We start from the raw sequence: 17,277 nt of genomic DNA, 5'->3' as shown, positions 1-17,277 counted from the left end.
GGACCATCCCCCCCCCCCCCCCCTTGGGTTTTTTGTGGTATCTAGCAATGGCGCCCCCCCGAAAAAAAACTAGCTCCCTTGGAGTGAGTGCGCGCGTACATATGAATGGTTTGCTTTCTTCCGTTGGCACAACTCCTTCCGTTTCGTTAATGGAAAGTGTTGTGTATAGGGTGGTGTGGTGGTGGACACCCGATTAGCGCGTGTTCCGCCCAGTTCCTCAAGCACACAAAAACAGTCATTTTACTTGCAGGGATGTGACAGAATTGGCGCGTCTCGTGATCGAGTGTTGGACATTTTATTTGAGATGAGTGAGATGTGGTGGTAGCACTACACAAATCATATGGCTGTAGAGATCTCTCGTAGATGGGACGGAAAGATTAGACAAATGAGGGCTGTTGTGATGAAATGTTGTGACATAGCACGACTTCTACGACTTCAATTACCGGCAAGTGAAAAGTCAAAGTCTGTGTATGGACCTTTCCATATACCCATTTACTGACTTAAGCTATCGCCTCCGGAGTGGTATATTGAGCTATTCGGTTCTAAGTCGACTTGACGTAGAGAACTGAAATTACTTATAATCCGTGGAACATTTGATCTAACGCCGAGCTCTAGATCAGGGCATAATTCTAGAATTTTTTGATTCTTTTCCGAATGAAGTTAAATAACTCAGTCTTTGTAAAACGAACCAAACAACCTTGGTCATCTCAGCTTAAAGGAATTCTGATAATCTGTTGATGATTCTGATGAGGAACTGATGATATGTTGTGACATACTCAAGCTGCCTTTGACGACTTAAATTATCCGTAATTGAATAGTGAAGTCATGCACTAGATGATAGAAAATACGCGGCGTAATCGAGACTGGAACCTCGGAACCACGTAGTCGGCTCTATACTGAGTATCGCGTAATCAACCGTGACCCCCGAATAGAATTGAGCTAAGGATTTTGAGGAAATGCTATTCCAAATTTTGATGCATCAAGCCATCAGGGACTCCACTGTTGGACTCAAGGATTTGCAGAGTGTTTATCTTTATATTCCTTAAATATTGCTCTCCAAAAAGTTCACCAATCTACACACCATCTCCAAAAATTCGCATCGCAACTGCAGTGCTGCAGACGATTGTAGTAGGCGCGTGTGAAATCACCAGATCTCGTCACGATCTCTCAGTCAGCATGCGTTTTCCGCCATGTGCCGCGTGTGTCTGGTGGTTGACGCGGCCTGTGTTCTGTTCAGTCAGTTTTTTTTGCGGCCACCTTCCGCCTCCCTTACTGTTTTACCGCCCAAAATCATTCCCAAAAATCGCGCATCACATTACGTCAGACCCGCGCTCTTTGTCGGTCAGTTTGCTTCTTTCGATTCTTTCCAGCTTTTTTTATTCATCTTCTCGCTCGCTGCTCAACGATGCACGGAAGAACCTTCGCGCTATGGATACGCGCACCAGAGTGGGGAAGGCATCACCTGGTACCGGCCCACTCCACTCCGGTCCCTCCCTGCCTTTCTTCTCCTCACCATAGCAACATTGTAGCGGCACCACCAAATCGGATGGTGACAAAGAATGAGTTTTTTCCTTTTTTTTTTTTTGCTTCGCTCTCCCACCCGAATAGTGAGGCGGGCAAGAAAAATTGCAATTTTCGGCGGGTTTCGCGGATGATGCGTATGTGTGTGTGTATGCGTTGCTGGTTCACACAGCGCGGTGTGTGTTGGAAGCATCATGGGTTAAAGCAGGAAGGGGATAGATTCAGAGATTGGCTCAACAACAACAAAAAAGCCAAAACTATCAAAGCAGGCGCATTCGGATGGATGAATGCGTTTTTGTTTTTTTTTCTCGGTCTCTTTTACGGTAATCTAGCCACCCGGTGCGTTGTTGCATTGCGCCCTCTTGCCCTTGTGCGTGCGTGTGTGTGCGTTTGATGAGATTTTCTCCCGTTTTAGCAAAGGCTGAGTAGGAGTAGGGAATGATCGCGGGGAGAAGGGTCATGATGCATAAAGTGCGGGTTCGCTAATTTTTTTTTCGGGGTAGTTTTGTCGTGTTGTGCTATAACGATGATGATGATGGGGATGATATTGGTTTAGAAGTGAACAAGAAAAAAAAGAATGGAAAACCAGCCGATAGGGGAAAATGGTCCCCCGTCATGCAATTCGGAAATGCAATTTTTGGGTGTTATATGGTGCTGATGCAGATACATACGCGCGCGCGTTTGTGTGTGTGTGGGAATAAAAAATGCATCGATAAAGGAGGAAGTTTGGCGAATTTTTTGGCTAAAACGAGCACCCCTCACCATCCACCCGTTTACTCACACACCGAGCGAGGGAAAACGATGATTTTTTTTTGCGCTTTTTTAAGAGCCACAAGTGACAGTGTATGTGCGCGCGCGCACACGCATACACCCGTGGGACAGAGAGAGAAAGAGAGAGAGGCACAAAAAACTGCCTACTACCACACGAACGCTTAAAAAAGGCAGCAGCGGTTTTTTCGGCAGTGTGTGTGTGTGTGTATGTAGTTGACGGGAAAGAAACGGGTTCAAAAAACCAGAAAAAATCGTCACTTTTCTCATCTTTTTTCTTGTCGTTGCTGCGTCTGTTCGTCTCTCCTTTTTTCTTTTTTCTTTGGTGGAGCGCCGCGCATGAATGATGCGTTGCGTTGGCGGTGGTGCAGAATGAGGGTGGTGGTGTTGGTGGAGCAGTTTTTTTTTGTGTGTTCGTCTTGTACTTTACCTACCCGTATACAACGCAACGTGTAAGGTACGTGGAGCGTGGGGGAGGCAAACCCCGGTGGAAGGAAAAGCTCCGAAACGAGACATTCGCGCGACACGCAAGTAATGCGGGAAGCGCGGAAAAAGAAGAAGAAGAAGAAGAAGAAGAACAGGGGGAGGAGGAAGAAGAAGCATATCAAAACGAAAGTGGAGATTCTCTCTTGTCGAATTGCTTTTCTTGCTGTTGCTGGTTTGGGCTCGCTGGTTTCTTTTACTTCTTTTTGCTATGCGGTACAGCTGGTCAAACTGCCAACTGTACACCACGTTGAGCGTGGCGTATCAATTATCAATGTTTATTGATGAGTATGAAACGTCAGTTTGGTGATGCCTTTTGTCATTTTTACGGTGAAGTTTAGGGACATAATTAAGGTTGGATTTTCATAATTTTGACTTTTTTTAAGAAGAATGCTTAAAGGCTGTCATTTCATGTTTAAAGGAAATGGGTCAAACGCTTGAGATCACGATCAAGCGGACATGCATGTTTTTCACCTCAAATGGGACCTCACAAGAGCATTGACAGCTAGTGAAATGTAACCACGGCCTAGGACAAGCTCTCTAGCTTGATGTACAAAAAGTCATGCTTTTTTAATACTTTTTTTTTTTCAAAAATGTTGTAAGTTTGTGTGGTTTTAGTGACCTATCTGTCAAAATTGTTTGTGTTTCTGCATAAATGCTTCGAGATAAATGTAAGCAGTTTCTTTTATAAACTATGAACAATAAGTAACTTAGAATTGTGCATCCTAAAAAAATAGCTACAAAAAAAAAATTCTTTATGCAATGCAACTCAAAGTAAATGTGCTTTTGCAGTTCAGGTGCTACAGAAAAAAAACGATGACAATACCTTTTCCATGTACGGACATTAGTTTGACCGACTGTACGTACAAGCGTAGCGGGCGAGAAGAGCGTGTGCGTGTGTGCAGATTTTCGCGGTTTTATGCATTTTTCAGGGTGGAATGGAACAACGGGGAAGCGGAGGGAGAAAGAGGGAGAGAGAGAGGGAGCGAGTGAGATAGAAGAGCGCGGGAATGATTCGAGGTGAAGTCTTTTCGCGCCCCGGTACGTACGATGATGTTGTGAAGGGAACGAAAAGGGAGAACAACCTGAACCTTGCGGAGGGCCAAAAACCCAACCAAAAAAAAGAAAAGAAGGAAAACCTTCAACGTGGATGTTTGATTTCGATTTTTGTTTTTTTTTTCGCTTGCTTTTGGGGAAGAAGAATTTTTGCTCACTTTTCGCGCGCTGTATTCTGCTGGCTTGGTGGTTCGGGTTTTTTTTTTCTTTTGGTTTTGGGTGCCATTATCGTTCATTGCCCTGCGGGAAATCGTGCGCCTCGGCCTCGGTCGTCGGTGCGGTTCTGCAACAAAACTGCAGTATGTAAATTTTGGAATCTCTCCGACGTTTTTTCGTGCCGTTCTATCTCGCTTTGTGTTAGTGATTAGCCAACGACAAGGTTAACACCATCGGAGGAGTGTTTGGATTTTTATCAAGACGAGAGCTGTACCGCTATTGAGCCTTCAACATATTATTTTCCTACTAATCGCACTGAATAATTCATTCTCGGATATGCGATACGGTAATGCTTATTATTCTCTGGACAAGATGAACATTTTTTTTAGGGGAAATTCACATCCATTCGCAAAACAGGCTCAACAAGCACGCTCGGACCACATCGGCACATCGGTCCGAGAGTGGTGCAGTTACAGAAATAAAAAAATAAAACCGAAAAGGGAAAAAACCGTCCCTAGTTTTATTGAAACCTTCGAAGCACACACACCAGCTCACGAAAAAGGTACCAGGCCCTTGCTTGCTTCCCTTTTTTTTCGGAGACTCCTAACCTTAACGGCCGGTTTTATGTGTTTTTTGGGCCCGTTTCTCTCGGACTATTTTGCAAACATTCCGTTGTCCTGCAGCAGCAGCAGCAGCAGCAGCAGTACCACGGAGCGTCCTTTTTATTCGTTCCCGTCCCTTTTCGCCCGTCCGTCCTTCGCCTCCAATCAACACACGCTCCCTTTTGGCCTTGTCCAGTGTGTTGGCCGAATCGATGTGCGTGTGTGTTTGTGTGTGCCAGCCTGCCCGTTTGTCCCCTTTTCCCTTAAAAAAAGGAAGTAAAACTGGAAAATCCCTTGTATTGCCCAGAAGGTTTTTCCGCCGCACCCTACCGGGCGCGTTGATTTGTGTTTTTCTATCGCCTGGGCCATCTGGCAATGAGAGGTGGCAATGAGGTTGTACATAATGTGCTACACGCAAAAATCTTTTCTGGTTCGGGTTCTTGTTTGCTCTTGTTGGGGAACTTTGAACCGATAGCAACAAATCTTTGATAAAAAACTAGGAACAAAAAAAAGAGATGGTCGATTAAAGAGTCTGCTCAAAAAGCCCATCGTGTTAGACCCCCAAAACTGAAGAGGCGTGCGCGCGCTTTTGAAAATGACTGCGTGTGTAGGTGCTGCGTGGAGAAAATGCATAACAAGCGGGAACATTTTCTAAAAAAAACTGCTTTAAATTTGTTTACCAGATAAAGAGAATTAAAATCAAATTTTGATTTAGCTCTTAATAATTTTTTTATTGAAAATTTTGAGCAATTACTCGAAAAGAGAAAAAACTTCAAATCATCAACAAAACAATCACCACACAAAAAATGAAAACGTGTTGTTGCTCCAGTCTCACCACTTTCTCATCTCATCGCCGGCTCTCATCTCACGACCCACTCGCACGTTCGCCTGTGTGAGATGCACGACTCGAGCAGCGCGCGTACACACAGTACAACAGCCACAGTGAGCTGGGCTCACACTCGAAACTGGCCAAAATCGCACCCGTCACAGATTTCGAGCTGTTTTCGAGCAGTGCGCGGCAAATTGTGTGCGATGTTCTTCTGTTCGAACTTTTTGCTACCCACACACACCGTACCCAGCGTGTGTGTTTGTGGTGGTGTGCGTTTTGCTCAAAAAAGTGACCGCACACAGCAAACGATTTTTCTTTTTTTCTTACCTCTCAAAGCGTGCGGATGTGTTTTCGTCTCGTCTGCTGTGCTCGCGCGTCAAGTGTTTTTTTCGTGTGTTAAAAGTATTCTACGTTACGCAAAAAAAAACATGATGCGAAAGCAAATGTGATCAAAGTGCACCGGGACACACTTTTTGTACGCTGTCTACTTTAACCGTGGATGATGGTGATGGTTCGGGTTTGTTTATTTCGCTTTTTTCGATTGGTGGTGCCTGCTACACCGTGTAGTGCGCGCGCGGTGAAATGGTCCGCAGTAGTGTGATGGGAAGGGGAAGAATCCGGGGAGTTTTTTCTGTAAAGGAATCCCCCAATTAACCTGTTCGTGTGTGTGTGTGTGTGCGTGTGTCAGAAATTGAAAGGGAAAATGAAAAGTGTGCGAAAAAAAGTATTTTTCCCTATCGAAAAAGATGCATTTTTCATCCCAAAAAAGTATTGAATTGTCGTGTCCGCGTGTGTGTATGTGTCGCTGTCGGAAGCAAAAAATAGCCCCAAATAAAATGTAAAACGGATCGCACACAAACACACATACACATAGAAGCACTCCCCTGTGTCTCCCGCGCAGATGAAAAAAATCGCCGCACTTGTGGAAGATGAAAAAATTGTTTTCCTTTTTTTTGCTACGGGATTGGTTTTTTCCCACTCGGTTGTGTGTGCGTATACGTGTGTGCGTGCCTTCAAGTTTTGTTTAGTTTTAAGCGGTAATCCATTTGCGTGAAAAATATAGCGATCCAAGGGGGGTTTTTTGGTTTTCGACCATCTCGGCACTTTTTTCATTCGCCGTCCGCCGTTTCTTCCCCGGCCCATAGTCAATCACCCACCCACCCCCTCTGTGCTGTAAGGAACGTGTGCGTACGGTTGTATGGTTGTGTGCGTGGTGCGCGCCCCTTCTATAAGAGCAGGCAGCGTTGGTGTGAATGTGTGAGAACATTTTTTGTTCCGCGACCAGCTCTCGCACCGTTGGATGCGTGTGTGGCTGCTGCAGACGTGTGGATTTCTGTGTGTGTGCGTTTGATGAATTTGGTTAGCAGAAATTCGTCGTCGTCGTCTGTTTACTTAAATAATGTGTGCCGTTTTTGCGTACCACCAGCGTAAAGTGCCAAAAAGAATGCTTGGCACTTCATCCAACCGTTGTGTATATGTGTGTGTGTGGGTTATTATTATTGCTATTACTTGACGTGTAATGTGATGTGCCGTGTCCGTCTACCTACCGAACGAACCAAGAAGAATGCAGCGCGCGGGAGATACTTTTAATCGGTGTTTAATTTGTGACCAAAAGGTGTATGAACTACGTTTCAGTATCTTTCCCTCGAAATTTAAACTACAAATTAGCATCTTTGATGGTTTTTTTGTATTATTTTATTTTATTCTAAAATGATACCAAAAATAAACTGCCGTTTTACTTGTTATCAAATTTAAACATTGCGAAAAAATCCGCACTTTGAAAAATTGAGAATCAAAGCAAGCTACGTGTGTGTGAGTGGGGTTACGTTGGAGCAAAAAACCAAATGGCGTACCGAGCTGTGTGAGCGGCAAAACGCATGAGTTGCCGAACTCGACGTCTCCCATCTCCACCCACCCACCCACCTTCTGCACATAGTGTGGGTAACCTGTAGTCCCCCCAAAAAAAAAAAGGTCTGCGAAAAAAAATGTCTGTCCCTTTCAATTCGATTCGTGTGCGCGCGCTGTGTGTTGTTACAAGAGAGGTACCGAGCACAAAAAATCTCCGGGAAGCCAAAAACCCGCGTGAGAGAGCGATAGACAGAGAGAGCGAGCGAGAGATCGCGTGTGACACCCACAAAAAGTGAAGCTGCGAGCACGTGTGTGTGTGTGCGCCGGTTTTTCGCACGTGAGAGTTTTTCTCTACGCGCGACCGATACGAAAGAAGAGAGCAAAGAACGCGCGATCTTCTCGTGCGTGCTGTGCGCTCTGCTCCTCGCCAAGGACAGGCGAATCACACCGCACACACACGCACACCACACTAGCCTGCTACGGTTCGCTTTGTTCGGGTGTGCATTTTTTGACAGCCAGCAAGAAGAGGCTGCCGTTCCTTGTAGTGCCAAATCTTTAACGCTAAAATAATGTCTAACCATGATTTTGGTGCGTTCTGTAGCGTCGGCGGCGTGGTATTGCACGGGCAATTGTTGCGGCTTGATGATGCGATTGCTTACGGTGCTGATTACGCGTGCGGTGTTGCTGTGTGCAAGAAGTAATTCCCGCTTAATAAGTTGACGGGCGTGAGCAAGCAAAAGGCAAGGAAGAGAAAAAAAAAGACGCACAACAAAAACAACAGCGAGAAACAATAACAAACCGCGAGTGTCGAAGTTGTACGGGAAAAGGTTGAGCAGCGAGCGCGCGCGGCACTGGTGATGATCGTTAAGCGTGTTTGAAAAGTTGGCAAATTACAAGCAAAGAAAAGTGCAATAATATAATAGTTTAAATAGAGAGAAAGAGAGAAATCAGTAAAAAAAATATATCCAAGTGAATTCCTTATTTGATAAGGAATAGATTTTCCGTTCTCGCGTGCGTGCGTGCGTGATTAGTGTCAACATGGCGCCAGTATTTGGGCAGCTTTTGCTGGCCACCGAGGAGGGAAAAATTCAACAAACCGCTCTAAACGTCAAGCGGGAAAAGAGTGAAGAGTCGGATGATCTTGATGTGAAGGTGAGTTTCCTAAAGGTAATGAGACAACGGGGTGAGAAAAGAAAAACCGCCCGGCCAAGTGCGCTTGCAGTAACAAAAGGACTCTTTAATCCCTCTTTAAAATCTTGGGGTTTTCACACACACACACACACACACACACACACACACACATGAATAATTTCATTCCATTATTGTGCCAATGCAAATAAAACAGGGGCAAGCTTTTGCTGTGTAACGCTTTCCTCTTGCACAGTTTATGGGTGTATGTGGGCCGCTGGGGTAGTCTATAGAAAAATGCATTTTTCCACCCTCACTGTGTTAATCCTGTGCAACAAAAAAAAAAAAAAATCAGTGCGATGAAAACAGGAACTCGTCGTTGGGAGGGAGGAGGTGTATATGCTCGCATACTTCACACAAACCCACCCACCCAATCATCCACCCACCACTGTATGCAACTGCATAAAATTCGAATGACGGTTCTCCCCGCTCTCCCTCCTTTTTTGTGCATTCGGTCGGTGCATTTCTGCCATTTCAGTATGCAACTCATTTTTAGCATGATTTACGCATTCTCCACCCGGTTTGCTACTAACCCTGGAATAAGAACAGCTCGCAAAGGTGAGCGATAACAAGAAAAAAGAAAAAAAACACAACACAAACGGTTGGGGGAACGGTTTATGTACCTAAAAAAACCCAAAAATCCACTTTTGCCACACACCTACCAACCCACAAGAGTCTGTGCGCAAAAAGAAAAATATGGTATACAAAAAAAAACATACTCAAAGAGCCACCAAAGGGGAAATAGCATGGAATGTGAAGAAGGATTTTTGAAAATCGACAGGGCGAATGAACCACAAAAAAACCGAACGAGATTAAAATAAAATAAAAAAGCATAACAACATACCGCCTCCTGTCCTACTCTCCTGCCCGGGTCCGTCGTCAGCACACAATCGCAGTAACCTGTGCAGCATAACACCCAGTCAGAGTCGGTCGGTCGGTCGGTGGAGCCACCAAAAATCGCTGGGAAGAGGATGAGCAAAAGAGAGAAAAGAATGGAAAAAATACACACACACACACACCATCAAAACAACAGCAGAAACAACAAAACCGTCCGCCAAAAACAACATTCAGCAAGCGCAATCGTTTGGGAGATGGGAGAAGAAGGGTGGTGAAGGGAGACGCAGTTGGAAGCAGCAAAAGAAAATGAAAGAATAACAAAAACATCATCACCCAACAGTCTTCCACAGACTTCCAGCGGGGAAAACACGACGGAGTCTGGACGCGGGCAGGGACCGAACATACAAACATCCCACCAAATCCAGCCAAGCCTGCCACTCGACGCTGTTGGCCGCGTGGATGTGTCACACTTGGGCCAGTACAATCCAGAGGCAGAGTCGGCTCTTGGTGGTGTTGCCGTTGGTTATTTTGATTTGGTTTTGTTGCTTCGACCTGTTATCATAGACTGGGGATGATGATGATGATGATGATGACGATGGAGCACACACAGAGCGAGGAGTGTGCTCCACGACAGTGGTGGCTAGAGAAATTGATAGAATTGACGAACAATCTCTTGCATGGCACCCCACCAATAAACCTTTGGGTGGGTGGTTGGTGGGTGGGTTTGTGGAAAGCGCAGCAGCAGCAAGGACTGGCGGAATAAGAAGTAAAAATAATAAACGATACGAAATATATATATCGTCTGCGCTTTCCTTTCGAACGGACGAGATCGAAGAAGGCGATGGATTTACGGTTTCTTTTAGTACGAGAGTAGATGTGTATCCTCTTCACACACACACACACACACGCGTTCTTTGATGACGAGGTGGAGTTGGAAAAATGTATCACTCCAACCCTCCCCACTATAATCAGCGCCCATCATTCCCATTTCATTTCCTTGAGGAAAATGGTTACTTGGATGGATGTTTGTGCTTGCTTGCTAGCTTGCAATTCGGAAACTGTCAAAGCGATCTTTTACCGAGCTTTCGATCGAGATTGAGAGTGAGAGAGAGGGAGAGAGATTATCGTGGAAAAAGGAAAATATCCACTGTCATGTAGGAGAGGAATTCAATTTCCCCAGGACAGTGTATAAAAAAGGGAAGAAACCGTTTTATTATTCAAAGCCCTAGAGAGAGATGAGAGGATTCTTCTCAACCTTTTTTGATACTATAAAATATCTAGAAGTCTTATTTTATCCATTTATTGATTAAAAATTGGGATTCGATATGGCTCGCTCTGGATGGGATTTGATACAGGTACCAATCGATTGAAAGGCTCGCGCAATTACAACCATGCTATCAAGCCACCAGGAATGACGGACGTGGGGAATGGGGACAAAGAACATATACTCTCTAGCAACAGTCTAAAGATCAGTACAACCTTTACAAAGCATATTTGAAATAAAAGAAAAGTGTTAAAATATTTAAAAATTATGATAATATACGTCCATGCACCCGGCAAGACAAAACTCATCAAAAAGGAACTGAGCATCATAAGTCAACTGATGTGAAGTATATTCCTATGAATCATGCGCCCAATCCTTCCGCAACAGGTAACCAGTGTCTCATTTACGCGCCATTACTGTCCCAATCTCAAGTCATCCAAGACCTCCTACTCCTCCTCCTTCTGCCCGTCTTATGTCAGACGCTTATGTGTTTTTAAGTCAGAGAAATATTATTCTTTCATTACCCTTTGCTCGCTTCCCCATGCCTTTTGCTAAGGGGACACAGAAATTTTAAAATAAGTTTTGTGTGTGTGTGTGCGAAAGGCGAAGCAGCTCCATACGCAATTTGTGGAATTAATTTGAACTCATCAACCCCTCTTTTTGGAGGATGGTCCGATTCTCTCCCCAGCACCACAGGGTTATTGTTGGAAGTCGAGAACAAACAAGAGCAACCAGCAAAGAATTATGTTTATTTTTGACTCCCCACAAGGTGGTTATGCTGCTCGGCTGGACCTAGAAGAACTGGGGAGAGAGGGGGCTTTTTTTCGTTGTGGCTCGTAATAATATTCCGCTTTGTTTATGTTTGATTTAACAAATTTGACCAAACGTCTTTTAGCAAGCGGCCGGAAGAACGATGGGTGAGACAAGGCTGCCACGATCACTCAAATGCGGCAGCATTTAGCAAGTTTAGAAGCAGGCAAAGCTTCAGAAAGGTTCTCCCCGTCTTCTTCCTACTTCCCGTTGTGGCAACAAGACACCTCTCTGGAACCCTCAGCCTCTCAAGAGCTAAATGGATATTTGGTACGGTGTGACGCACAATTTGCATTTGCCACTGCCACCTGTGTGTGTTTGAGCGTCTCGCTCTTCTTGGCCTCTTCACGACAAATTGAAGTTTGAGGGAGGAGAGTGTTAGCAAACGAACGACGACGCGATCGGGTACTTGAGGGAAGAGAGCAAACCATAGCCATAGCCACATACACACTCACAAAGCACGTTGTTTTAAATCCTCGACCATTATTAAAGACCTCAAGTCTGGAGGAGGTGGTGCGCGCGCGACTTGGCATAAAATAGTTGTTTACGTTGTAATTGCACCCTGGCCGGGGTCTTCCACGAATCACCTTCCAAAGTGGTTGAAGCGCTCCAAGAAGTGTGTTGATGAGATAAAACATCCTGCTTATCTGCATCTTATCCATGACCTCTCCAGGTTCGGCTCTTAAATCACTGCACTAAAACAGCTGATTTGTCAACATTGGCGACCAGTTACTTCCACTCTCGATCGTTATCTCACGCAAACCTTCGTTAGGGGCGTCTAAGGCATTCTCCTCGCGTCCCACTCCCCTACAAGGAAGAACTGACGACCTTGGCGCAAATGGCATATGGTTAGCTATGGGAGTTACGGAAGGCTTCGTTAAGAGCACACGCTTTGCACCTAAATTCGCTACAGCAAACGAAGATGATGATGACTAGTCACTTTCGGAAAGCAGAAACAGACCAACCTCTCCTCACCACAACCTTCTGGAGGTTCGTTCTGGTTGGCATAATAAGAAATTGTCCGTCTCAGAGCCTGTGTTGCGTGTCACCCGAAAACAGCGACAGAGACTTAGAATCAAAACATCAAGCATTCTCCGCACCACTAATAACCATTCGCGAACTTCGCGTAGTGCTGCTGCGCTCTGTCAAAAAGCTTCAGAACCACCGACCAACCACATTCGACCTTGACATTGTCTTAATTCGCTGGTTCTTCTGGGCCGTCCCGAATGGTGGACGCGCGTGTGTACGTGAAGTGGAGTTGTTAATAATCGATTTAGCGATGGAATGAAGGAAACCAGCAGCAACCCAATAACAACACCACCTGCGGAAAAGGGGGCAAGGTTAAGGTTGCGGCTGGGGCGATCCGATCAAGCAAGTGATCGGTTAAGAGTGACGGGGAGGACACAGATGGAGAGCTGGAGGAGGGGCCTATAAAAGCGTTGCCGCGAAACATTTGCGCTGGTTACAAACAGACTTTATTTTGCATACATTTGCTATACAATTATGGTCTCCTATTGATATGATCAGAGACGATCGTTGCTACTATAAAATTAGAGATTCATATAACCTTCACAAAAGTAAAAAATCATTTTTTAAGCGGAAACGAAAACGGCGATCGATGTTTGTTTACTATGTTTCATGGTAAATTATAGCAAACGATGCTATAAAATAGGATCTTTCATCCGTTCAACTGTTTTTGGTGCGCACTTAATCTTAATTCAACTTAACTAAAGTGATAACGGATGATCGAGTTCAGCGAACACTTACCACATTCGACATCGAATCGAAGTTTGCCTTTACCATGAACCAACCGCTATGGCAGCGACGCGTTCCGCAGCCAATTAATCAACCAGATTAACAATTATCTTCATCTCCCCTTTCGATTGTTAATTATCGAATCGCCAGAACTCATCATAAGCTTTTTAATTCACTCATGAATGATAAATACACATCGACGAGATGCTATAAACTCTAATCAAACCGTCCCGCGTGCGTTTACAAGTGATACTCGAGTACCTGCGAGTGCGTTAAAAAGTGAAGATCGTTTCGCGATCGTTTTGTACACTCTCGGCACAGACACACCATTGACGTAGTAGTAGTAGTAGTACTCAACCTTCCGTCATTAAAGGGAGGCCAATTGGGCGATCTATGATGGTGGAGCCGAAGTGTCCACTCAACTACTCCTCGTCTGTCCTTGGGCACTTAAATAAATGCCTTTAACGATGCCATAGAGCTAAGAAAACACTCAAAACCACATCTCTCCCTCCCTTCCTCTCTTGCTTCATTTACTAATGCTCGTTCTCCCTTTCGTTCCTTTTCCCCTCTCGTAACAGATCTTCTCCGCCAAGGCTAACCTGGAGCTGCACGGCGGATCGCTTCAGATGCGCGAAACCAAACCGTACAAATGCACGCAATGCACCAAGTCGTTCGCCAACTCGAGCTACCTGTCCCAGCACACGCGGATACACCTGGGCATCAAGCCGTACCGGTGCGAGATCTGTCAGCGCAAGTTCACCCAGCTGTCCCATCTGCAGCAGCACATCCGGACGCACACCGGCGACAAACCGTACAAATGCCGACATCCGGGCTGCCCGAAAGCGTTCTCGCAGCTCTCCAACCTGCAGTCCCATTCGCGGTGCCATCAGACGGACAAACCGTTCAAGTGTAACTCGTGCTACAAGTGCTTCACGGACGAGGCCTCCCTGCTGGAGCACATCCCGAAGCACAAGGACTCGAAGCATCTGAAGACGCACATCTGCCAGCTGTGCGGCAAATCGTACACGCAGGAAACGTATCTGGCGAAGCACATGCAGAAGCACGCGGAAAAGGAGGAAAAGCGTCGCAACCGGGCGGCCGGTGGCGGCGGTGGTGGAGGCGGTGGTGGTGGCGGTAGCGGGGCGGCGAGCGGTGCCAACTCTTCGGCCGGTTCCGGAGCTGCGGGAAATAATAATAATAATAATAACAATAACAGCAGTAATGCGAACAGCAACGCGAATAATAGCGGTGCCGGAAGTCCAAACGGTGGTGGCGCTGGTGGTGCGGCCGTGGTAGCGAATGCGGCCGCGGTGGCAGCGGTCGCCGATGCAGCCGCCGTTGGATTGGCCGGCCTGGCTGGGTTGGGACTGAACCGGATGGGCGGTATGGTGGTAGGGAATGCGGCCGCGGCAGCAGCAGCCGTCGGGCTGGAGCATCCTTACTGGCCCAAGGTTAGTCCGGATTCGGCCGCTAGCCTAGCGGAGGCCATGCAGCAGCAACAGCAGCAGCAACAGCAACAGCAGCAGCAACAGCAGTACGATTTCAGCAGTAGTGGAGGGGCGAGCGGCGGTAACAGTGGTGGCGGAGCCGGTGGCAACGCGAACAACGGTGGCGCCGCGAACGGTAAGTGGCGGAAGGAGTGTGGTGTGCTGCCCGGTTTTCCAATTCCAACGGAACAACAGTGCGGTGCGATAGCGCCTGATGGTAGCTTCTTATCTGTTCCATCTTTCCAGATCCGCAGCATCATCGTAACTTGAACGGGAGCAGCAGTTCCGCCAACTCGGCGGACGACGTCGGCGAGGACCTGGTCGTCATCCGGCACAACTCCCAGCAGCAGCAGCAGCAGCAGCAGCACGTTAGCAACCAATCGAATTCCTCGTCCGCCGCCAACTCGTCCGCCTTCACGCCGATCAACGTGATGCCACCGCATCTGAACAGCCTGGCGGCGGCCCACCAGCACCACCAGCAGCAGCTGGCGGCCGCCCAGCAGCGGGCCGCACCACCCTCGTACCTGTACGACGCGATCAGCTTCCAGAACCAGAAAGCGATCAATCAGAATGCGGCGGCGGTGGCTGCGGCCGCCGCGAACGGCTTCCCGAACCAGCTCATCTCCCTGCACCAGATCCGGAACTATGCGCACCAGCCGGGCGCGGGTGGTGGCGGTGGCGGCGGTGGAGGCGTCGGAGGCCTTCTGTCTGGGGAGCATTTGCTGATGGGCGGCGGTGTTGGCAAGGTGGAAAAATAGTTTCACCTGCAAGGGCTGCGTGTGTGTGTGCGCGCGTGATAAGGATGATGTAATTATAGAGCGGAAATCTCCACACCCCCCGCACACACGCACACACACAGACAGAGCCGATCCCGAGGATCCGTCGTTTGTTTGTAACAAAAGCTGCTTTGTATCTCTCCTCTCGGTGTAGAAAGGGATATCTGGTAGGGGGGAGTAGTGGCATGTGTGGACTACTTCGATTAATTTCTATTTTTTTCTCTCTCTCACACACTCCCTATCTCGCGCCACGCACACACACGCAGCCAACCAACACGGGAAACAAGCCTACTAGATTGATTGTAAGCTCCTTCTTTAAGTTAGATAAGTTTCGTCGTTGCTAGGATCCGCGTTTGACAAAAAAAAAGAGGATAGTTTGAAACTGTTCGCACGCAGACCAACACACACACACACACGCACACACACAGCTTTCTCGTGGGGGAGCCTCCGCTGTATTGTTTTTAATTTCTTGCTTAGAGAATATTTGCGCCTAGTTAAAGGATCTCGGTGATTTTAGACGGATAAGTAAGCACTGCTGTTGTGTGACAGTGGAAGCGGGCGGAGGGATCTTCTTCTTTTTCCTTTTTGTTTATTTGATTAAAAAAGCCCCCTTAAACATGAGCCACCACCGTGTATGTGCGCGCGCTTGTGTGTGCGTGTGTGTGTTTGCGTGCTTTTATGTAGTGTAGGGGGGGGGGGGGGGGGCCCCAAACGAACAGGCGCGAGTAGGCAAGCTGAGCTATATGAAAAGTAGGCAAAAATACTTTAATTTGCAACACAAACACACAAAATGCATGCCAGCCGATAGCAAACACACATGGGGGAAAATAGAGAGGTAAAAACAATTGTAAATAGAGAACAATCGAAGCGAGAATGAAGTAAGTAGCTATAAATATACATACCAACACATATACATATGCATCTCTATATAAATGTCACTCTGAATCACTTGAAGTGTGTGTGTGTGCTCTCTCGTGTATCCTGTTAACGTATGATCCTTGTACAAAAGAAAAAAGCAAAAACAGCATCGCGCACCCCACCCGGCAGTACTGCCCCTTTCCCTTCTTCACACACTTTAAGATGCATTTAAACAAGAAAGGGAACGGGGGATCGCTGTATGGGTATATGGGTGTGTGTGTGTGTGTGCGTGGATGATAGTTTCCTTCTCATTTTTTAAATTTTATTTACGGTTTAGTTGCCTTATATCCTTACCCTCTGTGTAGTGGAAGTTGAGCAGCAAGCTTATCAATCAATTATCAGCTTATGGGGCTTCGTTTCGCTTGATGGGACCGTTTTTGGGGTTAACTTAACCGGAAGAAACCTTCCCGCTTTCCACTTTCTCGAAGAAAAAGTGCAACAGGTGAAACGATCCTTCCGAGCGGCTGATGATAAGCTTTGCGCGCTGCAAGCGTTCCGGAGAGGAGGACGTAAGGGAGCAGGGGGAGAGTTTTACTTAAGCAACAAACACACCGAACGCAAACGATCCACGCATCCACGCATATCTGCTGCATCTCTTCTTGCATGAGATGTGAGTGTGTGTGTGTGGTGTGAGCAGGTGTGTAATATTAGTAGCAACCAGTATAGTAAGCCCGTATAGTAGTAGTAGTAGCAGTATGATGTAACGAACGAACGGTTGAGTAGAGCGTGTCGTCCTCTCTGTGACAAAGCAAGCGGAAGCGTATCGGGGAAAGGAAAGGTAAACAGTTGTGTAAAGAAGCAAACAAAAACAAATACACCGCACATAAATCGACGACGAATCGAACGGAAAGAACCACTCCAATGTAGCGGTGGTCAGCAGAAGCTGATACAAAAACAAATCTTTTATGATTATGAATAAAACAGAGTAAAAACAAAAGCAACAAACAACAAAAAAAAACACACACAACATAATTTAAAA

At 46.5% G+C, this 17,277-nt stretch overlaps 1 protein-coding gene across 4 annotated transcripts in view; it reads left to right on the top strand.

Annotated features, from left to right (window-relative positions):
* LOC118505710 (zinc finger protein squeeze-like) overlaps positions 1–17,277 on the top strand; it is a 38,877-nt gene extending 21,600 nt beyond the window's left edge. For all 4 annotated transcript variants that reach the window (XM_036041880.1, XM_036041879.1, XM_036041882.1 and 1 more), the window contains exons 4-5: positions 13,696–14,740; positions 14,851–17,277. In XM_036041880.1, the coding sequence (XP_035897773.1) occupies positions 13,696–14,740; positions 14,851–15,362 (1,557 nt within the window). In that variant the 3' untranslated portion in view covers positions 15,363–17,277. The remainder of the gene's footprint in view (positions 1–13,695; positions 14,741–14,850) is intronic.

Source organism: Anopheles stephensi, chromosome 2 (assembly GCF_013141755.1).
Source record: "Anopheles stephensi strain Indian chromosome 2, UCI_ANSTEP_V1.0, whole genome shotgun sequence".
Classification (NCBI taxonomy): domain Eukaryota; kingdom Metazoa; phylum Arthropoda; class Insecta; order Diptera; family Culicidae; genus Anopheles; species Anopheles stephensi.
Note: the sequence above shows the minus strand (reverse complement) of the source record. Positions and strands in the feature narration are given on the sequence as shown.